Source organism: Serpula lacrymans (genome assembly GCF_000218685.1).
Source record: "Serpula lacrymans var. lacrymans S7.9 unplaced genomic scaffold SERLAscaffold_12, whole genome shotgun sequence".
Taxonomy (NCBI): Eukaryota; Fungi; Basidiomycota; class Agaricomycetes; order Boletales; family Serpulaceae; genus Serpula; species Serpula lacrymans.
The window spans coordinates 1,126,983-1,150,653 of NW_006763301.1; the positions used below are offsets into that span (position 1 = coordinate 1,126,983).

At 46.4% G+C, this 23,671-nt stretch overlaps 11 protein-coding genes across 11 annotated transcripts; 8 read left to right on the forward strand and 3 right to left on the reverse strand.

The window, feature by feature from the left end:
- Positions 1-36: 36 nt before the first annotated feature.
- On the forward strand, positions 37-1,750 carry SERLADRAFT_476299 (uncharacterized protein; the record flags this gene model as incomplete). Its single annotated transcript, XM_007322186.1, has 4 exons — positions 37-609; positions 664-821; positions 874-1,005; positions 1,059-1,750. The coding sequence occupies 4 exons, from the start codon at positions 57-59 to the stop codon at positions 1,488-1,490; spliced, it is 1,275 nt and encodes a 424-aa protein (XP_007322248.1).
- Positions 1,751-2,008: 258 nt separating this feature from the next.
- Positions 2,009-3,517, forward strand: SERLADRAFT_441650 (uncharacterized protein; the record flags this gene model as incomplete). The annotated part of the gene is made up of 6 exons (XM_007322187.1): positions 2,009-2,504; positions 2,573-2,771; positions 2,830-2,875; positions 2,929-2,967; positions 3,039-3,264; positions 3,321-3,517. The coding sequence occupies 6 exons, from the start codon at positions 2,009-2,011 to the stop codon at positions 3,515-3,517; spliced, it is 1,203 nt and encodes a 400-aa protein (XP_007322249.1).
- A 536-nt stretch (positions 3,518-4,053) lies between these two features.
- Positions 4,054-6,211, reverse strand: SERLADRAFT_363325 (uncharacterized protein; the record flags this gene model as incomplete). Its single annotated transcript, XM_007322188.1, has 11 exons — positions 4,054-4,285; positions 4,404-4,472; positions 4,553-4,643; positions 4,701-4,857; positions 4,912-5,056; positions 5,126-5,350; positions 5,408-5,561; positions 5,613-5,754; positions 5,819-5,901; positions 5,949-6,051; positions 6,109-6,211. 11 exons carry the CDS (start codon positions 6,209-6,211, stop codon positions 4,268-4,270), a joined length of 1,290 nt encoding a protein of 429 aa, XP_007322250.1.
- A 163-nt stretch (positions 6,212-6,374) lies between these two features.
- Positions 6,375-8,124, forward strand: SERLADRAFT_476308 (uncharacterized protein; the record flags this gene model as incomplete). Its single annotated transcript, XM_007322189.1, has 7 exons — positions 6,375-6,537; positions 6,597-6,802; positions 6,855-7,000; positions 7,049-7,268; positions 7,323-7,431; positions 7,485-7,656; positions 7,749-8,124. 7 exons carry the CDS (start codon positions 6,405-6,407, stop codon positions 7,918-7,920), a joined length of 1,158 nt encoding a protein of 385 aa, XP_007322251.1.
- A 209-nt stretch (positions 8,125-8,333) lies between these two features.
- SERLADRAFT_373098 (uncharacterized protein) lies at positions 8,334-9,551 on the forward strand (the record flags this gene model as incomplete). Its single annotated transcript, XM_007322190.1, has 4 exons — positions 8,334-8,647; positions 8,723-8,924; positions 8,984-9,211; positions 9,306-9,551. The coding sequence occupies 4 exons, from the start codon at positions 8,334-8,336 to the stop codon at positions 9,549-9,551; spliced, it is 990 nt and encodes a 329-aa protein (XP_007322252.1).
- Positions 9,552-10,744: 1,193 nt separating this feature from the next.
- Positions 10,745-13,376, forward strand: SERLADRAFT_441653 (uncharacterized protein; the record flags this gene model as incomplete). The annotated part of the gene is made up of 12 exons (XM_007322191.1): positions 10,745-11,071; positions 11,127-11,233; positions 11,281-11,345; positions 11,424-11,456; positions 11,512-11,748; positions 11,811-11,933; positions 11,983-12,116; positions 12,174-12,430; positions 12,485-12,579; positions 12,638-13,048; positions 13,100-13,124; positions 13,178-13,376. The coding sequence occupies 12 exons, from the start codon at positions 10,745-10,747 to the stop codon at positions 13,374-13,376; spliced, it is 2,013 nt and encodes a 670-aa protein (XP_007322253.1).
- A 589-nt stretch (positions 13,377-13,965) lies between these two features.
- Positions 13,966-14,439, forward strand: SERLADRAFT_476316 (uncharacterized protein; the record flags this gene model as incomplete). The annotated part of the gene is made up of 1 exon (XM_007322192.1): positions 13,966-14,439. The coding sequence occupies one exon, from the start codon at positions 14,181-14,183 to the stop codon at positions 14,397-14,399; it is 219 nt and encodes a 72-aa protein (XP_007322254.1).
- An 821-nt stretch (positions 14,440-15,260) lies between these two features.
- On the reverse strand, positions 15,261-15,762 carry SERLADRAFT_363329 (uncharacterized protein; the record flags this gene model as incomplete). The annotated part of the gene is made up of 3 exons (XM_007322193.1): positions 15,261-15,509; positions 15,561-15,678; positions 15,738-15,762. Coding segments are annotated over 3 exons (372 nt in total), but the record flags the coding sequence as incomplete, so codon positions are not given.
- Positions 15,763-16,066: 304 nt separating this feature from the next.
- SERLADRAFT_333807 (uncharacterized protein) lies at positions 16,067-17,638 on the forward strand (the record flags this gene model as incomplete). Its single annotated transcript, XM_007322194.1, has 5 exons — positions 16,067-16,277; positions 16,330-16,661; positions 16,714-16,920; positions 16,976-17,199; positions 17,350-17,638. Coding segments are annotated over 5 exons (1,263 nt in total), but the record flags the coding sequence as incomplete, so codon positions are not given.
- Positions 17,571-21,682, reverse strand: SERLADRAFT_417630 (uncharacterized protein; the record flags this gene model as incomplete). The annotated part of the gene is made up of 17 exons (XM_007322195.1): positions 17,571-18,045; positions 18,116-18,239; positions 18,334-18,554; positions 18,605-18,875; positions 18,933-19,521; positions 19,579-19,590; positions 19,657-19,810; positions 19,865-19,943; positions 20,002-20,042; positions 20,103-20,189; positions 20,247-20,273; positions 20,331-20,351; positions 20,405-20,610; positions 20,664-20,674; positions 20,729-20,861; positions 20,928-21,077; positions 21,133-21,682. 17 exons carry the CDS (start codon positions 21,635-21,637, stop codon positions 17,842-17,844), a joined length of 2,835 nt encoding a protein of 944 aa, XP_007322257.1.
- Positions 21,683-22,103: 421 nt separating this feature from the next.
- On the forward strand, positions 22,104-23,549 carry SERLADRAFT_373106 (uncharacterized protein; the record flags this gene model as incomplete). Its single annotated transcript, XM_007322196.1, is given in 11 exon segments — positions 22,104-22,127; positions 22,154-22,218; positions 22,274-22,441; positions 22,494-22,577; positions 22,633-22,747; positions 22,804-22,903; positions 22,967-22,983; positions 23,034-23,065; positions 23,154-23,294; positions 23,368-23,488; positions 23,508-23,549. The coding sequence occupies 11 exon segments, from the start codon at positions 22,104-22,106 to the stop codon at positions 23,547-23,549; spliced, it is 909 nt and encodes a 302-aa protein (XP_007322258.1).
- Positions 23,550-23,671: the final 122 nt, after the last annotated feature.

Here is a 23,671-nt window from a genome sequence, read left to right on the forward strand (position 1 = left end):
TCTCAAGTGCTGCTCCGTGCGCGCCAGGGTGCGCACATTGCCCAACAACTTGAAGCATGTCTAAATCCAAGGAGGAGGAGGCCCTACAATTTCTGGACCACTTGGACTCTCTAAACCCAACTTTGGGCCAAAGCAGCGGCCACAGTCCATCTGCACAACCTGGCAGCGCTAGTGGGGGCGACTCTGCCCAGGATGTTCTGGCGTTCATCGATGAGTTAACTCAGAAAAGCTCAGAACCACCTCGAACCACCGCACCTCTCGACGATCGTTCCATCTCGCGCTCATCCACTCCAAATCTCAGGAAAAGCACTGAGCGAGTAAAGGTCGGCTCGTCTGGCTCACCCCATCCATCATCTTCCACTTCGTCCCTGTTCACAAAGAACGATTCCACAGCCACGCTTGACTCATCGGTCAAGACTGAACAGGCGGAACCTGCACAAGCAAACGCTGGAAGGTGGGGATGGGCATGGACGCGTGCATCAGCCGCTATGCAGCAGGCTAGGTCCGTTGTTGATGAACAAGTGAAGAACTTGCCCAAGAACGAGCAAGTAAGTAAATGGAGTGAGGGTATGCTCGAATATGCAAAGACAGCACAGTTGGATAAGCTCGGTATGTAGTCAGTCTCGCTGTTCCAGGACCGTTGGATTGAGCAGGGCTTTAAAGGACAGGATTTCAAACGAGTCGGCCTATCGACTCTCACAGACATACTAAATGTTGTCGCACCACCGATCTCAGAGCATGAAATTATCCAGGTTTGGTTAAGTCACGATATGAAAGGATATGATGGTGTTGAATCCATCGTGTTTCATGCGCTCACCAAAGTAAAGCTTCATATTACGCGTTTCGTATATCCTCTTACCGTTTGCTGCATAGGTAATGGAGCAAGTTGGGAGTGGTGACTTGACCGTCAACAGAGTCGATGAAGTAAGAAACACAACTGAATCAGAAGATACACCGGCTCTCAATACTGTCGATGGCTACGATGCCGCTATCAAGCTTGCTCAAGTAAGTACATTGTCGATACGTTATATTGCGAATTCTTCTTACCAATTGAATAGGCGAACTTGTCCGATTTTGTAAAGAACAATGCTCAGCGTCTGTCAGATAACTCTACGACACAAAGTGCTATTGCACACACATACATCTACTTACGGATACAGCCATTCATGGCTTCACCTCTTTCCACCCAACATGCAAGTGCATCCGGTACACTGGCCGATACAGCGTCTGCGACGTCAGACCTTCAGTTCGTCTTACATCTGTCTGATCCTGGGCATCAGCTGGTGCACACGACTGTCACCCAAGCTATCCCAGGTAACTGGCTGAACCTCTGGGACACCCACGACTGGGTGGAACACCTGATTAGCGAGTCATTGAGACTAGGTGTCGAAACCGCAAGCCAGAACTACCTTGCTGCTAGGATGGGATGGTATAAGGATGCAATTTCTGCTGACCAACAGAGGCCGGTGGACACGAACCGAGCCGAATGATTCTTACATGGGGAGTTTGATTCGCGGATGTCGTTTTGTTCGTATGACCTCTTCTATCGCAATAAATGTAAATTTACCCGATTGCACTCGATCCATTACCATCTTCGACGCAGTCGTTTGTGACTACTTTATCTTTGTACCGTACACATGGTTAAAGCCCGATTCAGGTTCTTCGAATTCTATCTTGTCATGAATCTAGCCACTGCAGCTGATCCAATCCGTCCGGTGCGAGGCGCTATAAAGATGCAAAGGTAGCTGATGCCACTATCACTCTTTTCTCGATATCCCCATATACTTATGAAGAGACGTACGGAACTAGAACAAGTTATGTTTTCCATAAACGCTGTCATGCCCAGAAAGGCAACCCTCATGCAAAGCTGTAAACACGTTTTTGCGCTCGTGCCAGTGCTTCTTCTCCACTGTGCACGACTCATTTTACAGGATCCTGTTCGTCCCCTTTCCTGATTTACCCAATCGCTCGTGGTTCTCCATCTATACCTTCGATCTCTCAGACAAATATGCAGCATTCACATCCTAATCTAAATTATCCATACTACGGTCAACCCTACCACTACTATGTCCCTCCAGGCTACCCCCAGGCTTACTCTGCCAGTGGCGGCAATGGTACTCCAGAACAATATGCCCAAATGCACAAGGATCCAAACGCATTCAGAGATAAGCACACAAATATGCACTATTATCCACAACCGCCCGTGCAGGCTGGCAACTATCCTGCTACCAATGGATTACAAGATCAGCCGCCTATTCACCCTCCTCCTCGCTCAACCGGTCATACCCCATTTCCACAGACCAAGCAGCCACTCACAAATAGGCCTGGAGCTAGAATTCCTGCAACTAAAACGCAACCTTTGAAATCTGCAATGAAGAAACCAAAACGATCGAACTCTGAAGCCCACGCGCCGCTTCAGAGGACGCGAACAAACTCTGACACCAGACAGAGGCTGGTGCCCATGACGAGAGCACGTACGAATTCTAATCCTTCCTACTTACCAGGTCTGTCTTTACATCGTAGTTCTTTCACTAACTAAAACTCGATGGATCCTCGTGTGCCACTCCTTTAGATCATCTGTTCCTCTCATTTCTTGGAACTAATGAACTCAGAATTCATAATGCCGCATTTCAAGATACCCTCGATGATATAAAAGAAAAGGTTTTGCCAATGTGGCCATCTGGTGTAGCATCCCAATTGACTGCAGGCTACTCGTGGCGTGTAACATTTTCAAGGAATCCCTGGAGTGCTTCTGGGCCTGATGGAATAATGTAAGTGTGAGCCCAGTGCTCATATTCGATCCTTTGTTAAACCCATGGAACACTACAGCGTTCGAAGGATGATATGTGAATTATTCGCGCGTCTAGCTCACCAGGTAAGCGTCTTTAGACACATCGGTGGCGTGTATTTCACGCAGCAGTCTATCAGGGCTATCAATACCTATGTTCAGTGACCAGTGGATATCCGGTATGTGGTGTACAACAATTAGAACATGTGACCGTACTTCCAAACTATCACTAATCCACTTGTGTTGTCAGGCCCCTCAGCTTGTTTTTCAGGAAGTGGGACCAGATGATTCGGCTGATTTTTTCGTTGCATACTTCTCGCGCTCAGGCCATCGACTGACTTTGATTAAGCCACCTCGCCACATCGGGGAGACGATTGGTCTACGCTTGAGGAGCGCATGGCCATATAAGTTCGCGGCCCATCACGTCAGTGAAGACGAAGTATATACTGTAGAACTAAAACGTAACTCTCTCGGTGGTGCGTACTTTTAGCTCCAGTGGATCCACGTAAAACATTGAAAGCTCTGTGTTTAGCCCCCGAACTCGACAAGAATGTCTTTGCGTCACATGCCCTGCAGGAGATTAACATGATGGGTTTCAGACTTGTGGCCACGGTACCCCTTGCGCGCTCGGGACTTCTGGGATTTGGATCCAGGAAGGAAGTATGGGTGTTCCGGGGTACTCAAATAAAACCACGCTCGAGGGCTAATTCGCGAACAGGAAGATCATAGTTATAACTTACGGATGATTACGATTTCTTATTTACACTGACGAACTTACATGACATACGTTCTTTTCTTTCCCTGATCCCAGACGACGCTACCCTGTAAAACTTACTGGTCTGACTTATAACCTATCTTTCTCAGTCCATGATGGATCAGTCCATGATGGATGCGACATGAACTTGTCGATTATCGTGTAAATCTGATAGAATATAGAAAATGACTATACTGCGTTTGCCTGTGCCGCATAGTGTGATTTCTATTATATCAGTAAGAATTGTTCAACTCTGAAATAAAAAGATCCGCAAAGGGAACTTGATTTTAGGGGCCATTTTGATACCATATTGTCTGAGAACCAAGATGCATTTCTGAACGGAACTCAATGGCGCGAAATGCTTTTAGCGTTTAGTCATAACCTCTGCAATAAAATATTTTGACCGAGTTCACTTGTACTTGGATAATTTCCTCTCCTGGCCAGATACGAGACAGATTCAATGGTTCAATTGTCCGTCTTTACTGCGATTGGCGTTTGGGGCGGACAGAGGAATGACAATGCTCAAAAACATTAACGTCGAGTGACGTTCATGTTAAGTGCTTTGTTCAAGTTAAGCGTTGGTATGAAGCTTCGAATTCGATGAAGTGCTCTAATGTACTCGATTGAGCACAGTGCTGCAGATGAAGTCAACACTTCAGCCTTCCATCATTTAACAAGACGCAGAGCATTGTGATGAATACAAACGAACTACAATTATAACTGATCTATGCGATTTTGACGGTCTAGAACAGGGTACATGAGATTCAACCCAAGTAAAAGTTCATGTCCAAAATATGGTGGGCATCGTGTCACAGAGGAAATCAATGCTTATTGAAAGCTATTCGAGTAGATTTCACGCACCTTAGCGTACAGCGAATCAACAACCTTGCCAATCTGTTCTAGAGTATCGATGGCTGCGCCATAGGTGTTCTGCGAATGAGAAAAGGGTAAGTGAAAACGTACATGATTGGCGATAATATTGATATAATAGATTAAGAAATGAAACTTACATCAATCTCTTGTTCGTCGAAAACTATAAGGCAGCCACGACCCTGATCAAGCACGCCGTGGAGTACTTTGTCGAGAATCATTTGCGAAAGCCTGTCGGAAAGATATGAGCATGAAAAGAGCTATCGTCTACAGAACAAGACGACCCACTTTGCTTCAACGTCCAATCGAGTCTGCCTAACTTGTGTCGCTACATAATCTATTTCGACAACTGAATACGGCTCCACGATACGCAACAAATTCTGCTCAAGAAGCTTGTCATAAAGCTCAGAAAGATGAGACCGGATCGTTTGATCCGAGGAGAGTTCTACAGCCACGATAGTCAGTCAGGAAACGAAAAGAAGGCGTTGATTGTGCGCACCGCGGTAGTCTCGTAGTGCCTTTTCGAAATCGGCGAGATTTCGGTTCTGATGTGCGAGCGCTACAGCACGCATACTTTCTACGTCTCTTAACTGGGCATATTTAGCCGCTAGCTTGATTGAGAGCAATGATGTGACGTCCTCGGACTACAAGCACCGATATACAGCAATTTCATTTAGGAAGGGGAAAAATATGCTGTCAAAAAATTCACTTACCAAATTTAACATGACTTTGCAGAGAAGCATGTATTTGAAAGCTGTAAGAGCGCTTGGGTCATCTTGCGCAGACAGGTTCTCGAACGTTTCGAAGAAATATGAGTATGCAGTCGTGTAATCTCTGTCTTCAGCGTGGAGCACTCCAGATTGGAGATCGAGCGCAGCTTGCAGGTGGGGTGGGCAGTAAATCGAGTTTGCAGCAGTGCGTGCGGATGTTAATGCAGCCTTGACGAATGAAAAGAAATCAGCAATTGCGTGATGCGCATGGTTGACTTCATTTACCTTTGATTTGGTAAGGTTTCCGATACCACGGTAGACGCGACTCTCCAAGAGGTGGACTTCCGTGAGGATCATTTTATCGTCTAACCGCTTGAGTTCGGTGAGAAGAGTGTCGATGAGGGATAGGGCTTGCTTGTACTGTAGTGCTCCAAGCTGTCTGTTGAAAACTGTTAGTACAAGCGAGAGAAAAGGGCTAACACATATTCACAAAGCAACCAGACGGATTTCGAGACTGTGCTTCAAGAATATTCGCTTCTCGCGCTTTGCCCATGCAATATTATCGAGTAGTACATCGATTTGGATTTGCCGGCTATCAGGGATGGGAGTAAAGTAATCGAGCAGGGTACGAACTGTAAAAGCATTCAGAGCGATTGATATTCACAGTCAACAACGATAGGCGGAACAAGGGCGTACTAAGTTTAGCAGTTTTGGCCTTGGCTGTTGATGACATAAATGCCCGTGAAAGAGTAACGACCTCAGCAAGACCCTTTGCATTCCTACTTTCCGTCAGTACAGAACAGTATCACCGAAGAGAAAGACTGACTTCTGGTCCCGATATAATTCAGCAAGTTTCAACAAAGCTGATTCCTGGTCACGAAGTGACATGTCTCGTTCGCTGTTTGGTGCACCATTGGCCAATGTTGAAGCTATCTCTCAGCTTTGTGAGAAACATTGAATCGGCAAGAATATGGACGGGTACACACATGCTGTGGTATTCAAGATCTGTTTGTAGAGTTGTTCAGCGTGCTGAGGGTTACTCGACGAGCTAGCCTCTGCCTCCTTCAATATTTCTGCATTTGATGACATTTTCAGGCTGATGATATGGTTATAATGGACTGAGAGTATGCAATGCAGCTGCTAACCTGATGTTATCCGTGTTTTCCTGTCAAGCTGCCACTTGCGAGTGACGCGTCTAGGGCGTGGGAACTTTAGCTCTATACTGACGCGTCGAGTAAATGCAAGGGAGGTCGGTTTCAAGAGACTTCAAGTTATCGCAATAATGGCCGACGAAGTTGTACTTCCCATCCCAAATCTCGACTTACCACAACGCTTTTTTACTCTCAAAACACCGTCCTTAACACACCTACACGAAAATGCTAAGGAACAATTATTGAGCGGACTCAAGAATGACCGTAAGCATGCATATGAACATTACCATTGCGCTGGATTTATGGAATACGAACGTCCGCAGAAATGGCCCCGTATTATCGTCTGGTAACCTCAGCGGATGCCATACCACTAGACCAAACCCTGCTCGACTCCATGGAGAAAGCAAACGCCGAGGAACTACAAAAACTAGACGATCGTTTGGAAGAGGCCAAGAAGACAGAGGGAGAGTCCGAGATTTCAGATGCTCTCAAGGCAAGGGCAAACCATCTCACTCGGATTGGCGATAAAGTAAGTCTTCTACACCAACTCTACATATGTTCTGAAATCGATTGTTGAATAGGACCGCTCAATAGAAGCGCAGAAGCTCGCATTGGAGAAAACTCCAGGGCTTGGATCGCGAATAGACATCGTTTTGACTCTCGTACGAATAGGATTCTTCTTTGGTGATAACAACCTCATAGCGGATAACTTGGCAAAAGCTGAAAAGTACACTGACTTACTATCATTTTGATCATTGCTGATAGTAGTACTTAGGTTAATTGATGAGGGCGGTGATTGGGATCGCCGAAATCGTCTCAAGGTGTACAAAGGTGTTCACTTAGTATCTATTCGACAATTGAAACGTGGTGAAGAGCAACTTATCGACGCTCTCTCTACCTTCACCGCAACTGAGCTCATTCCTTACAACGACTTCGTTGCCCTCACAGTAATTGTCAGCGCACTATCGCTGAAGAGAGTTGACCTAAAGAAGAAGGTACGTCCTTCGTATTCGAGTCAACTCTCTTCCATGTAGACTTATGCTTCACAGATCATTGGGTCTCCAGAAGTCAACTCTGTACTTCCAGAGCTCCCCATTCTCGGTGATCTGGTGAAGAACCTATATGACTGCCACTATGCCAAATTCTTTATAGCTCTCGGTACGTGTCTGGTGTCTGCGCCACCGCTACAAAAACACTCACACGTTGCACAGCTACGCTCGAACAAACATACCTCCTTCCCTCACGGCTTCTGTCGCCACACACACGTTACTACGTGCGTGAAATGCGGATCCTGGCCTACAGCCAGCTTCTAGAATCATATCGGAGTCTTACTCTCGAGAGTCTCAGTGGCGCGTTTGGTGTGAGTATCGAATTCGTGGATAGGTGAGTCGGCACGGTCTTACCCTGAATTTTAATTGATGTAATAATCATATGTCACCCCTTTTCACTACTTACTGTCTTTTGCTCTCATTTAGTGAATTATCACGATTTATTGCCAACGGTCGTCTGCACTGTTCGATCGACAAGGTGCATGGAATCGTGGAAACCACACGGCCATCTGTCAAGAAAACGCAGTACGAAACGGTGGTGAAGCGTGGTGATATCCTCCTTAATGCTGTTCAGCGGTTAAGTAAGGTGTTGTACTAGGATGTTGTACACTATTACCTGGTCTGGTGTAATGCTTCGAAGCGCCACGATCGGTCATTGACAGCGTCCATATCTGTCTACCAAACAACATCATGCGTTCTATGTGCCCCATCGGCGCTTTAGCCATGCTTATAATCGAGGTTCATCCAATATTAATGCATTATGAATAACATGCTGCGTTAAGGCGTGGTGGCATTGTATAAATTAATAATTGGATGAGCGGAAAGCGAAAACATGCATGTGTGGTGATATTTGGATTTTATCTCTACAGGGTCTTGAGTAACTTGAACTTGAAGATGACAAGGTCTTATCTGGGCTTCAGCCGTCGTCCACTCATAAGTCTCGTCCCATTAACAGTTGGTGCGGTTGGCATTATCTGCAGAGCCTGGTATCTTAAATCTGCATCTACATCTATGGCAATCGATACGTTAAACGACAGTGGAGTGACCCCTTCACAAGGCGGACAAGTACGACAGCACTCGAAATTCTGGTTCGATGATGGAACAATGATCATTCGAGCGCATGAGGATGGCTCTGATATTGTCTTCAAAGTACACAAAGGTCTTTTTATTCGTCAATTTAGACTTCCAGAGGGCACTACGTCTGGAAGTCCAGATCTGAATTCGAAAAATGCAGCTTATGGCTTGCCGGTGTGGGATATCCCAACCGAACTCGGAGTCCAAGTACAAGATCTCAGTGCTTTGTTAGAACATTTGTATCACGATTCGTGAGTTATAGGCCGTCCTGCTCAGTGGATCAGCCTGTTAACTATCTTGTGCTCTTCTTCTAATACTCACGGTAGTCCACTATCCTCAGACTCACCATTCTCTCACCTCTCTTCTATCGTTCGCGCAAGCTCTCCACAGCAACTGAACTTCCCCACGATCCATGAGCTTGCCAAGAAATACATTGTGTCCATGTTTCCTAGTGGTCCATCCCCATTTACACATCCAGCATACTTAGAAGAGGCACTGGCGCTTGCTACTGAATATCGGATTTCTTCGGTGGGTTTCTTATCTCCCTAAAGTAGCTTTGGTTGCTCACTCGAAAGGGTGAATTTCAGATAAGGAAAGGCTTGTTCTACAGCCTTGTCACAACTTCCGACTTTGAGGTCGATGATCCCCAAACTACAGCTTCCAGTGCTATTCCCACCAATGTCGAGCCGGACGTAGTATTATCACATCTGTCATCATCGAACCCTCAAATCAAGCTCTCCCCAGAGGACCTCGAGCGGTGCAGAAACCTGATGACTGGTATTATGGAGTACTTCACTCCCGTGCTTTTTACCCCTGTACGTCCTTGTTTGTATAATCTTCCATTTTAATTTTTTTTTCGCCTAATCATTAACGTTTGTGGCCTATTCTGATATTGTTTTGTATGTGTAGCCTGCTACGCCCCATATGGCCTGTACAGATGTATTTGCAGACAAATGGATGCCTCTAGTCATCCAACATGCTCTAGGAAACGATAGCGTATACAAACCATTGGAGACACTTGAGACCATCAAAGATATCGATTGGGCAGCACAAGGTCTCTGTGGGGTATGTGTCGAGGAGAAGAGAGGAGAATGGACACAAGAGCAGAGGGACATTTGGGAGAAGGTAGACGGGTGGCTAAAAGATAAGATCTGAAGCATGACACATTCGGTATTCGGGAATTAAAATGCATAACGTTACTCCGAAATCGTAGGGTCATCATGGCCCTTGTCCTTTGGGATCTATTGTTAGCAATCTTGTCTTGTGCCGTCAACCTGAAGGATAACGCTAGGTGATGGATGTGCAGTGGATGCTGTTCGTGCTGTACGTCCTTCTTTCCGTTTGTGTGGCCTATTAACAATAGCCTCTCAATCGGACGAAAAGCCCTAGGCTGTCTCCTTTTTCACTTAGTGGGCGCTTGTTGACGTTTTCTATCGACAGTAACTGGTAACTAAAGTGCACCTTTCCCTGTTCTCGGCGGCCGTATGAAACAGTATGCATCGTTTCCTTTCAGATGAACTCGTTCAGTGCCGCATATGAGATGGACCTACTCATAATTGTCACTTGTGACATTAGTCTCGCGCTCTACCACCAACATGAGCGGCGTCGTTTGTCCAACCATACAAGATGAATATGGCAATTGTCGGAGTGGAATACTTATGTCGCACCATACAATTTATCCGAAAAACGAGTGCGGTCGTGTTGTATTTCAAAGAACAGCAAAAATGCTGTATACCTTCCATGCCCATTATATCGTGTTTCAAGTCTCTAACTTAAATGGGCGTTTTGTACGTGACAGGACTAATTTTTAGGTATCCTCATGAACAAATTATTCTCAAGAAATACCCTTTCGTCGCCACATCGATCTCATGACCCGTGTGTCGGTGGGTCCGTTGACCCAAACAGTCAAATTTTCCCGGGGGATCGTTCACATCCTTAGCATATGGTATCTGGTGTGGCTAGACCAGTGCAAATATGTTGTGTGGTGCCTTCAACGGGTACTCCTACTTCGAAAAGGCTTCGTGAATTTTGTGTTATTCTGTAGTAGAAATAATCACCCTCAGGATTTATGCACTTGAGGGGCTCTCAATATTGTCGTCCAGGGTTTCAAGTGCTGCATTTAATCTATCGTTGGCCACTACTTTTGTTCTCTTGGAAAATATATGGCTGATTCATCTATCTCTGAATCTTTATAGGACTGCGTATTTGACGTGTCCACACGTACAACCTTTAGTTGTGTACGAAGGCTGTTGACGCCAGCCTGAGTGGGCGCCATCTATCGTCCTATAAATGAGTGCTCCCCGCACGTATTGTAATCCCCATCTGCATCCTTTGGCTCACTACCCCTCATGGCGGAAGAGAAAACTGAAACCGATACGCAACATAACAATAATTTCTCTAGTATCAGCCCGACCCCTTTGCCTACCGTACGGCAGTTTCGCCGAGGAATATGGACCATAACCTTCGAAGAGCAAAGCCGCACTTGGAATCTTTTCTATGATGATATCCAGCGAGCGTACCGCGATTTTCTTGATTCAGGACCTGCTGCCTATAGGCTTCTCGCTGAAATTGTTTCCCTCGCTCCTATCTCATCCATCACGCTCCTACTGTGCACTTCGTGGCTTGGTGTATCTTCATCTATTAGCCTCGGTTTCTTGAGCTATCTTTTGAACCTTGTGCGTACATTTCAAACTTTATCAAACCTCATTTGACTAACATGCTGTCTGGAAGTTCGAGCGTAGCTTTAGCAGCGGAACGGTGACTCAGAAAGATTACGAGTTGATCGCCATCGTCTGGTGTTTGTTTACAGTGCTTGATCTAATCATGGCTCGGCTGCAGTGAGTCTGTCAGAATTAGTGGCAGCACATATTCTCATGTCCTTCAGGATTGAAGCTCATAGCGTTCTACGCGCCCGTCTCAGATCTCACTTCTTACCGAAACTCGTTAATGGTAAGTTTTAGCATCACTAAAAATGGGTTCTTTCAATCATAAGTACTTCGTTAATCTAAAATCCTTTTCCGTATCTAGCCAGTTTGCGCGTCGACCTTTTGACTTTGCAAGGTGCTGTCATTTCCTGCCTTTTCAGTCTTCTCTGTGGGATACTAATTCTTGCTAGATGATACTTCCCAGTTTCCGTCAGTAGGGAACTTCGAAAATGAAGTTCCTGGATCATTTTTCTTGGAAAGGCTACTTCACAAATTCCGTACAGCATTGACTCTTATTTCCCAGATAGTAGTAATACTACGCGCTGTCTCATGCAAGCACAGCCCAGAGAAAGAGATTATCATGCTTCTATGCATCCTCCATCCTATAATCAGATGTTTGACGCCCTCCAACGGTATTGGATGTGCTGGTCAGTACTGATCGCCGCCATTTGCACATTTTTGAAAGCTCACGAAAATCACTATCTTCAAGGGTACGTATTCTGGACGGAAAATCCCTTTTATAAGCGCCTTGGAGTGCTGTACGATCTGGCCTTCCTACCTCAATGTCGTGCTGATTTAATATTGGATAATTTTTCTACAACCGTTAACTCCGGTGAGATCTATCATTTCAAATGCTGTATACTCCTGTGGGGCTAACGTAGCTAATGAAGAATACGACCGCTCGACAAAAGCCTTGGGTCATGTCAAAGATCTCCCACCGGAACCTTGGCGTAATGGAATGCTTCAGCCTTGGTATTGGGACTTCCTCACCAGTATTACAATTGATCTCCCTTTGGTGAGGGCTATTCCACCTTCCCTACGGGTTGATTGCTAATTTTATTTTACGCCAAAGGTGGCATACGTATTGACTTTGCCATCTCACATCACTCCATCTGCCCTGACATCCATCGCCTTGCTGCATCAAGCTACGAAGGCATTATCCCTGAGCGTGGGTGAATTAGGTATAGACTGCACATCTCTTAACCAAGTCTTTGCACGCGCAAAATGGCTATACGATGGGTTAGAGCAGAATGGCGGCATGTTGAACGGAACGGCGGATTATCCTTGTGCTGTCAAGACTTCAACCAGAGGAATGAGGATATCATTCCGGTGAGTGAGCCTAGTTGATCCTATGTTTGAGGGTCACTAAGTCGCACTCTCTAGTGGTGTTACTCTGAAATACCCTGACAGTCCCAAGGATGCCGTGCATGATGTTTCTTTTGACATCATTCCTGGTTCCTTGGTAGTGGTAGTCGGCGGTGAGTACAAACGGTGTATACCAAAAAAAGCCCGCTGACATGCAAGCGTTTTCTGTAGTAAACGGTTCTGGAAAATCATCAATGCTCAAGCTTCTGGCTAGACTGTTCGATCCTTCTTCGGGCGAGATCCTCATAGACGATGAACCACTTGCCTCCTACGATATGGAACAAGTCCGAGCCACTATAACCTTCCTCTCCCAGTCTCCTTTCATTTACCCCCTCTCTGTGAAAGATAATATATGTTATGGTCTCGGCTCAGATGTGGTACTCACGAAAGCTCAGCTGGATACAGCAGCTCGCTTGGGAGGTTCTTATGACTGGATACATAAGCTCCAGGATGGATATGACAGTATTATAGACCCTTGGACGTCCATCGGAAATGGCATCGATGGAGGAACATATGGACCAGTGTCCGAAAGACTGAAACGGGAATTGAAGTCGCACACAACACAAAGGGTCACAATATCAGGTATTCAATACTACCCCCCTCTAGATGGATCACTGACCAAGTCTTATTTAGGTGGAGAAAAACAACGGCTTGCAGCGTGAGTTATATTTCGTTTTCATAGGTATACATCTGCTCAAGTACAGCAAATAGATCGCGTACCTTTATGAAAATGATCAACTCTCAGGCTGACTCTAGATTAGTCGTACTTGACGAAGCAACTTCATCCCTAGATCCTATCGCAGAGCGTGATCTATTGTCCGCTTTCCTCAACTTGAGGGAGGGAAAGACGATGATTTTTGTCACTCACCGGTTTGAACATTTGGTAAAGAATGCTGATCAAATTTTGTGAGTTGACGCTTCGTTATCAGATGTGTCAACTGAACGTTTTGATGGACTAGGTGTATGAATGATGGAGTAATCGTGGGTAGCGGGACTCATACCACTCTGATGAAGAATTGTGGAGAGTACGCTGGACTCTACAACGCTCGAGTATCACAGTAAGATTGAAAGATGTCATTCGATGTTTCCCAAATTTCTTGAAGAATATCATGTTTCAATGTATATTATAACCGAATTAGATGTTGGATAAAAGTATGTCACTACCAAGTGACAAGTTGAACCAAACAACCATGGAAGATATGGAATCGAGTAAGTCGACAAAACATAGAAGCTTACCACTTCCCATAGCGTACGCAACCTATTCCCAATGCGGACCAGCAACCTAACGCAATTACAGCTGTATGAGCAATAATATCTTTCCAGTTTAACAAACTGACATTAATGTCCCATTTAATGAGCCCTCTCTATCCCAACAGCCATCTATGAGACGTATTTGACCAAGGGAGACGAACAGCCTAAAACAGTTCGAACTATGCAGACAGATTTCTCGCAGATTAAGACATTTAGAACTATTCAGACAAACCTTTCGAACTTGCGTGCATTTTTTATAACGAATATGTGATATAATAATGGAAATGACCGACCGTAGTACAAAAGTATGATACGTTCTGCCAATTTGTAAAGGAACAGAAAAAGAAAATTCGCACCGCTGTTTTCTTATAATTATGGGACACAGAGACAGTGGTGTGCCTTGTTGCCGAATCAAAGCATCGAGAGCAATGAGTAAAATGGAGCGGATCGGTGAAAAGAACAGATGAATAGGACGGACTGGTTAGTCTCCGCTAGGACCCTCCCCTCCGCCTCCAACAATCCCGAGCCCAGACGATCTGCTTTGTGTCATCCGATCAACAACAAAGAGCCCAATAAAATGCAAAAGATGACGCAAAAGTTTAACCACGATCTCAGCGGGACTATAGGAAATCCTCTGCCCTTGCCCTCTTCTTCCCTCTTGATTCTTCCACAGGAGGACTGATATCAATGACCACCTTGGGACAGTAATATTTCGCTGTGTGAGCTCTCCGCTCTAGCTGTTTTTAGACATGAGCAACAATTTCACCCTACAATCTAAAATAAAATCCTTACAGGTGAAAAGTTAGGGTCTTCATACGCCAATAAAACTCCTTTTCTCTTAGGATAAGTTTGAAGCGCCCCTGTACTTGGTATAGTCAGTTGAGGGATGAATACCGGTAAAACCGGCGGCGGAGCTGAGGCAGGGGCTGGGGCAGGAGCCGGCGCAGGGGCAGGAGCCGGTACAGGAGCCGGTGCAGCAGCTGAGGCAGCTGGAGCCGTTACGACAGGTGGCAATGCGGCAGGTGGCGGTGGGTGCATCACGGAACTAACAGGAGTTCCAGTAGATGAAGGTGGAACCGGTGTAGCAGAACCAGGCGCAGATGAAAAGGGAGGCGTCGCTCCTGGAGGGAAGAATGGCGGAGGAGGGAAAGGCGGACGCACATTCGGTGGGAATGGCGGAGCCCCTGAAGGACTCATACCAGGAGGGAAGCCAGGAGGCATTGGAAAACCAGGAGGAGGTGGGCTGTGTCATTCAACAAAAAATCAGAATGCGGGATACACTTTTGTATATGCTAAAAGAACTTACCCAGGTGGGAATCCGGGCATTCCAGGCATAGGGGGGAAAGGCGGCTGTCCAGGAAAAGCCCCAGGAGGGGCTCCAGGGAAAAAGGGAGGGTGCATACCTGGAATCATCCCTGGAGGTGGCGACATACCCGACGGATGCTGCATACCTGGAGCCGGAGCCGCTGGTGCAGAGTACGTTTGTGGAGGAGCACCATATACAGCGCCAGAACTTGTATCAGTGGGAGGAGGAGCTGATGAAGGATCGTTAGCGCCCATGAGAGCCTTATGAGCTTCAAGCTGAGCTTTGAGTTCATCTTCCGATAAAGGACGATTCTCTATCTTGGGCCGTTTGGGCTGTGGCTGTGAAATGGACCCCGCAGCGAGACCAAGTTCTATCTCTTTGCGACGTTTATAGTCTGCTACATCTGGAGCAGGAATACCTTCCATGCCAAATATCTCGACCTCATACCCATCACGGCCAGGCAAGGCGTTCTCGATGCGAGGAAGACTTGTAAAACGGTGAGTGATTATTGTGGCCAGCGGAATGTGAAACACTTACTTTTCTGGCTCAAGTTTGTGTACTTGCTGAATATGGACAGCCAAACCACCAGCCGTGTTCAAGCGACGAGGGCACATGTTGCACTTAAAGTGCTTAGCCTTCTGGTGTTGCATGAGAACTAGCAGCCACGACAATGAGCGATCGATGAATGCGCAACGTCTACTGAATACCATACCTTTTTCATCTTCAAACTCACGCTCACAATACCAGCACCACGGGCGGATGATCTACAGGAACACTTCAGAAAGCGACAACAAACGTAGCTGAAAGGATGCATACCTGCTTGTTTTTTTTCTTTGCCATTTTGCTTCAGCTTTAGTGGTGATGGTAGAAAGCAAGAGGATGGAGCGCCGGAGAGTTCCGGGGGTGCATGTTTAACCCCCGTGAGAAAAGCCTGCCGACCTGCAAAGCGCTGTTGCACTACGGTGGGGCAATATGGGCCTATTAGTATCAGTAGGACATTCAACACCAACATTGTTGGCCTCGTTGGCTACATTTCACGTCCAATGATTGGAAAAACTCTACCAGAGTATATCTTCATCAGAGCTTCCATCTTTCTCCTTCGTGCTATTGCACCAGTTAGCCTGTTATACCTGCCCTGGAGTTTACTGTGGCAAAGAAATCTTCAGTTCTCCTGGCTGACGTCTTATGCTGTGGTTGAGTCCTTGTTCTTCACACTCGTGTATCTCCCTAGACGCCATGTGCTTCAAAAAGCGAGTAAAATTCATCTTCAATGACGCGTAACAGTGTCTAATTCACGTTCAGGCAGCTGGCCATCCTCCAGTGTTAAGTCGCGAGAAACGAGAAGAGCTCTTTCGAAGGTGTTCTGGCTACATTGCTGGCATGGGCTATCCCACCGGCTGGTTCACGTCACCTGCCTTTCGGAAGGACAATGTCATGGATTGGATCCTCTGGGCCTTGTTTTCCACCACACCCGATGGTTATTCAGACGAGTGGAAAGAAGAGATGGCGCAATACATCATTACCGTAGAACAAGTCTTGGGCAAAGAACTAGAAACAGGTTACAACAAAGAAGCTCGGTGCATGAGACTCACACTGGACCCCGTCGAGATGCTGCATAGACCTCTGGTTTGGTACCTGGTGAGCTTTCTTGCAATTAATGTTTTGGCTGCCTAATTTTGACGGAAAGTAGATTGTTTCCTTCGTAGATCATATGACTTTCTTGAAACTGTATTACCTCGGTTTTCGTCATTATAACCCTACATCTTGGTTCAGGTCTTTCCCACTTCGTGCTTTCACTTTTCTCTCTAGAAAGTCCGTGGACGACAGGCTCTCGTACTGGTACCGCCCTCACAGGTCCAAAACAAAACTACCCATCCTATTTCTCCACGGAATTGGCGTAGGCACTCCTTGTCGGCTATCTTATTAACATCGAGCTTATCCGATATACATAGATCGGTCTATATCCCTATACCCCCTTTCTCTCCGAACTTGCCTCTCAAGATCCTGATGTAGGCATTTTAGCCATCGAATTTCTGCCCATCAGTACCCGGATTACATCACCCCCATCTTCCCGATCGACCACCTGCTCCTCAATATCCCACATCCTCGATTCCCTCAAACTAGAACGCGTCGTAGTCGTGTCGCATTCCTACGGAACCGTAGTCACCGCTCACATGTTTCATTCGGAGCCGCTCTCCTCTCGCATTGCAGCAACGCTGTTCGTAGACCCTATACCCTTCCTCCTACACCTTCCCAACGTGGCATACAACTTCGTGTACCGATACCCTCGCACCGCAAACGAATGGCAACTTTGGTTTTTCGCAAGTCGCGATCCCGATATCTCTCGTGCTCTTTCAAGGCACTTCTTTTGGACCGAAAATGTCCTTTGGAAAGAAGATATGAAGGACAGAAGTGTAGGTGTAGTTCTAAGCGGCGGTGACCAGATTGTGGATGCGGAAGAGGTTAGGAAGTATTTAACAGGCGAAGACAGTCCAACTGGCCATTGGGCTGGCGACAACTTGGATGTTCTCTTTTATCCCGATTTAGACCATTCCACCGTTTTCGATACTAGGGAACGGCGGAGACCTCTACTGAGCCTACTTCACAGGTACATTACCAATGTCGAGGAAACTTGATCCGGTACATTGCTTTTCCTCTTCGATATTCCACCCTTTTTAGTACAATACCCACGTATCTCAAATCATGTTATATTGCAAACATTTATCCTCGAAATCTATGCACAGATTCGACATTGTACATCGTATCCTCCAAAACGACGTATATTGAGCGATCCAATTTCACCTCTGTATCTAACCTGCTACACAAATAAATCCGTCCTATGAGCTCGAGGGCAAATGACTGCCACCACTTTACTCTGAATATCAAAAATATCTCCGCCTTCATATGCAACAAGGTCATTGGGCATAGCGACATCCACCAACCCTAAAGCTTTTTCTAGGTTCGTCGTAGCGAGCGCCAAAGCTTCAGCTCTGTTAATTGTACCGTTGGATTCCAACGCAGCCTTCATTTTGGCATAATAAAGCGTGTATCAGTCCCACATGTCCATGCAAACAACTTCTCTCTTCACTCACCCAAGCTACTTCAAACCTCGTATTGCGCGCGTAAGCTTCATCCACCACACCAATCCCAACATTAACCCCAGCCTCCAACAAGACCGTCACAATCGACTCGGCAGTAACGGGCGGACCAAGAAGACTGGTCCAAAACAAATTGACAGGAATGAGAAAACGATCGCTCTCAGAGCGCGAGAGGCGCGAACACAAATCAAAAAAGGGGGAGGGGTGCTTACATCCGTCGTTGATCCCATGTGTCCGGGAAAGGTTTTGGGAGCGTGACGATGACGCTTACGCCGGCTTTGCTGATCTCTTTTGCGATAAGGTGCGCCTCGGACGCTCCGGCAAACGTTAATTGGAGCCGCTTTCCTGAAGCCTTCTCATATTCCGCTTTCAAGAGCAGCAGAGTCCCCATGATGTCGGCGCTGTCTACGTCAACCACGAGCGTTGATTCGCCCTATATGTCTAGTCAGAATCGATGAAGTCACGGGAGTGTCAATGACGTACGGCGCGGACACGCTGAACGATATCATTTCCCTTCAGATGCACTTGGGTAGAGTCCGTGCCAAAAAGCAGCCAACGGAGAGCTGCAATTTGAGTGCTGACGCTCGACCCAGACGATCTATTGATAGAGACATGTAAAGCCACCTCTTGTTTTACCAAAGCATCATCTAGGATAGTAGACGCGCCAACAGAAAACGCAGTAGATGCACCCTGTATAAACCCGCTCCCCACCGGCGCCGTGACAGCGGTAGTAACACCTCCTCGATAGGACAGCCTAATCGAATTAAACGACGAACTTAGCGACCTTCGACAGCATGCCACTTGCACTTACAACGTGTTACGCCCCCCGAACTGTAGTCCATCTACAGCCCGGATGATGGTGTTGCCGCCTAGGATAGAGGGTGGGTCACCATCGAGGGGGTCATGGACATTACCGTCATTAGTGGAAGCCTCAAGCCGAATTTCCACCAACCCAAGCGGCGCACCAAAGGTGGTCAATCCTGGCATGATTGAGCCCCCCTTGAGATCTACGATCTCAATATCATTTCCACTGAACGAGCTACACGTCTCTGCAGTACCAGAACAGACAATCGTTCCGTCCTGAACGACCACTTCCGAGTGCATAGATTCTGAAGTTTCATGGTCTACCAGTGCAACGATGTGATCGCCAGAGCGTGTATAGACGTGGTTGACATTATGGAAAATCACGGTGCGGGCCTTTCTGGGTTCCAGTGGCGGTAGACCTTCGTACGCAACCGCTTCAGCTGCCTCACGATCGAAATTTGGGACTTTCGGTAAGACCTGGAAAGACTCGGGTTTTTCGGATACATATGATACATCGAACTGGGGGATTCCGTCAATATAGACTTGTCGCGGTGTAGCAGCCAACGCCAGGGGATGCGAATCCCAAACAACAAGATCTGTGAGAGATCATGCGATTACGAGTGTCATTCGACTATAATTATTATTGGACATACCAGCATCGTAACCTGGATAAATCACATTGGATATTCAGTTATAACGGTCTTAACCCTTGTTTTACTGCTCTGCCTCACCTTCACGTATGTAACCTATACGGTGACTCAGGCCCATAGCTTTTGCTGGGGTAGACGTGACCGAGGCGAGTGCAACTACGTCCTCAAGGCCATAGTAATACGCCTGCGTTGCTTCGTGAAGTAAGTACCGACTATTGACAACTGGATGGTCCGACTACAATATCGTGTCAGTAATACAGTAATGTTCGATGAGAAGCCAAAATTCTACCTTCATGACCACCGGTATGTCGTTGGCGGCCAAGACCCGTGGTGCGAACTCAGAGCCACGATATGCCTCTCTCTTTTTCCTGAAATGGGCGTTATGGTGAATATATGTTGTTTTTGCCCAAGTACATAAACACATACTTAAAGTTGGAAGCAAAAAGTGCGATGGATGGGGTGCCGCCCTATCATTTTACACCATTTAAAAACTTCCACTAGTTGGCTGCACTGGTCTTTCCACTCACATATGTGCTCTTCAGTAAATCGGGTACTAAATATGTCTCTCCAGCGTGATGGAATGAAGCGACTGGAAACTTGAATTCATGCGATAGCTAAAAGGTATTGTCTTACTCGCAAAATTAGCCTTACTTTGAAAGTGATGGACTTACTCTGACAATTACATCAAGGTCAACGGCCTTCGCAAAAGTACGTCAGCTACTAGAAAATCCAAATGGGATACAACAGCTGCTCACTTCATAGCAATGGACAGACAGCTTATCAAAATAGATTCAACGAGTGATAAAAGAAATGAATGGCATTGGCGCACCTTAACCTTGCCCCTCAAAACATCAGCCAACGCTTCCCATTGTAGATCTTCAGGGAAAGCACCTAGTTCATCCCACAAACCGTCTTCTGCCTTGGCGCAGAATTGGTCTTGAGAATCCCTCAGTTTGCGTGCTTCATTGTAGGCTTGTCGGAAATTCCACGCAGAGTCCATACGTGTCTGCGAATACACACGAGAAGGGTTCTCGCCTGCATCGAGGCGGATTAGAATGAAAGTCGAGTGGTCAAGCGAATAATCCTACCACACGCGTGCCTAGCATGATTTATCAGATAAATATTGGGAGAAACTAACAGAATGAATGATTACTTCATATGCCTCCACCTTGGAGTTAAAGAATGGTCGAACTCAGAGCCATTCAAAGAGTAAGGGGGTTCTACGACCATGGAGATAGGAGACCGTTGCTCTGTGTCTCTGAGTTTTATCACGTATGCTTGACCTCCTGCAAAACAAGTGTCAGATAAGACAAAGAACAACACCGGCGATAGGATAGTCTTGTGTTCCGTACCAATATTATTTGCACTTCCTGGAAGGATTTGTGCAGTTGTGACACCTCCTGATCTGGCTAGCTCATATGATGCATCATGAGTGTTCAAACCGTCGATACTCCGCAACCATGGTAAAATAGGTGCTTTCCGTGAATTCGTATCAGCCGCACCTAAGATTATCGCTCGGTTCAGCATGAGAACGACAGCTAGTGACAGCGAGCATACCACGCAGCTGAGGAGCGCTTCCCACGCCGATGTGTGAATGCAAATCAACTATTCCAGGCGTTACCCATGAGCCCTGGGCGTCATGCACCGTGTAGTCGACGCCTTTCAGCAGTTCGGGAGATACAAATCCAATAGCCTTGATGAGACCTTTATCGAGCAAGATGTCACCGTAGACTATCTCTGTCCCATTTTGAGCGGCCGTCCATATCTTTGCATTTTGTACGAGGACAGCTTTCGTGCCAGGGACAAATCGATCAGACTGAGCGCGCGTATGGAAGTCTGTAGGAGGTCCAGCAGGAGACTTTAGATAGCTGCATTGCTCAAGGACATTCACTCTGTAAGCTTGTTCTTCGAGTGTAATTGTACGACGCCAGAAACGCAAGTCAAGGTTCGATGTGAAGACGAGCAGAGATAAGCCAAGAGCCAGAATGTAGGTTCGTATTAGCTTGAGTCCTGTCCAGTATCGCGACCTCACACGAGGAGAGTGGTTGGCTGCAGCTGCCATCCTAAGGAGAGAAAGATAAGACTTGCCTGTGTTCCACAGACGCGTGTGTTAGTATTACTTGTTCCCAGAGACTGACATGAGACTCGGAGACTCCGAGTCGGATGTCGGAGTGCAGGTCGAGGCGTTCTCCCGATCACGAGCGTACCTGACTTGCTCTTTCAAACAAGCTCCATGTACGCTTGCCTGCGACTAACAACGTTCACCGCTAAATTCACAAGAATACCTGCAATAAGACCCATCAACTTCATAATGGTCCAAACACGAAAGTCTTCCAGAGTGGCCACAGGCAGCACTGATAACGTGAAAGAAACACAAATACCTTCAAAATCACGCAAACGGAGCACGTTGGACGAAGGCTCCACCGGACAAGATAAAAGTAATGAAGAAGGTGATGCTCTATATACCTGAACCATTAACAGCTCTCAGAGGTTTACATTAGGCTCCCGCACCAAAAGACGCAAGAAAGATGAACTTGAAACACCGAGTTATAGTGATCGTGTCTCGAGCCCTTGGAAGATCGGCGCTCATGTGTCTGCTGCTGGAGGTATCGAGAAAGCTGTCCACAACGCCGCTGTTATCGGGTGAGTGAATACAACCTTCATACTATTGACATATGGAAGACCTATCCGCTTCCAGTGCCAACGCCTTTGCGCTTTTCGTCAAATCACAAAGGAAATGGACTTCTCCGCCCCTTTCCCCAGATTCCATTGAAAAGTTCAAATCACAAATGAACACACTTGGATATTCATCATCTCATGTCCTTCCTCATGGGAGCTATCTCATCAACCTTGGAAATCCAGACGAGTGCGTACCTTGTTTCCGTCTGTGTTTATCGTCGATATGAACCTCCTACTAGAGAGAAGCGAGAAAAATCATATCAGTGTTTCCTAGATGACCTGCAACGTTGCGAGCTTCTTGGGCTCGAACTTTATAACTTCCAGTAGGTCTTCAAATCCCTCTCTAAATCTCTATCTCTGAACATCGATGCAACAAAGTCCAGGATCAACCGTCGGCCAAGCAACAAAAGAAGAGTCCATATCTCTTATAGCAGCTTCTCTCAACAGGGCACATAAAGCCACTTCGTCAGTCGTGACAGTAATCGAAAATATGGTCATTTGTCTCGGTTTCGTGCTGCAGGTCTACTTGTGTTCATTATGCTGAACTAGGCTGGAGCTGGGAATATCATCGGATCGCTCTTCGAAGACTTGGCAGGCATCATTCGCCAGGTCGAAGACAAGAGTAGAGTTGGTGTTTGTCTTGATACTTGTGAGTTTTAGTTACACCTTCCGAGATTTTTTATACGTCCTTGTCTAACTCGTGTATATGTAGGCCATATGTTTGCGGCTGTAAGTGGCTTTTCCCGAGTAAGCAATGTTCAGCTGACAGACTTCTGCAGGGCTATGATATATCGACTAAAGAAGGCTGGAAGTGAGTCGTGTTCAAACTCTGTCGGTGATACCCATATTCATGATATCTTCTCAGCCAAACACGTAGGGCTAGATCCCAGCTAATCTAGCTCGTATCCTCACCGACTAACTCTGGTATCAGTATCAGATTTCGACACACATATCGGCCTATCCTACCTCAGAGGACTCCACATGAACGACTCAAAAACACCTCTAGCCTCCAAAAAAGACCGCCACGAAAATATAGGGATGTAAGCCTACCTTTTCCCTTCTCCATTCACATACTGGATCCTCGTTTATATATTCTATATCTTCATTCCAAAGGGGCCATCTCGGTCTTCGTGCATTCCACCATATCGTGACAGATCCTAGACTGCAGAATATTCCTCTGGTCTTGGAAACACCCAGTTTTGAGACGACGGAGATATGGACCAAGGAAATCGAGGTATTAAATCGGCTCTCAGACCTTCATGGGCAAGATGAATCCGCACTACTGGAAGGACTGAGTGACGAGATCAAAAAAGTGGTTCAAAGCAAATCAAACAGTAAACCTCCGAAAAAATCAGGCGGCGGCGCGCGCAAGAAGCGCCATAATGCAAAAGATTCAGAGGAAGAAGACGAGCTAGAT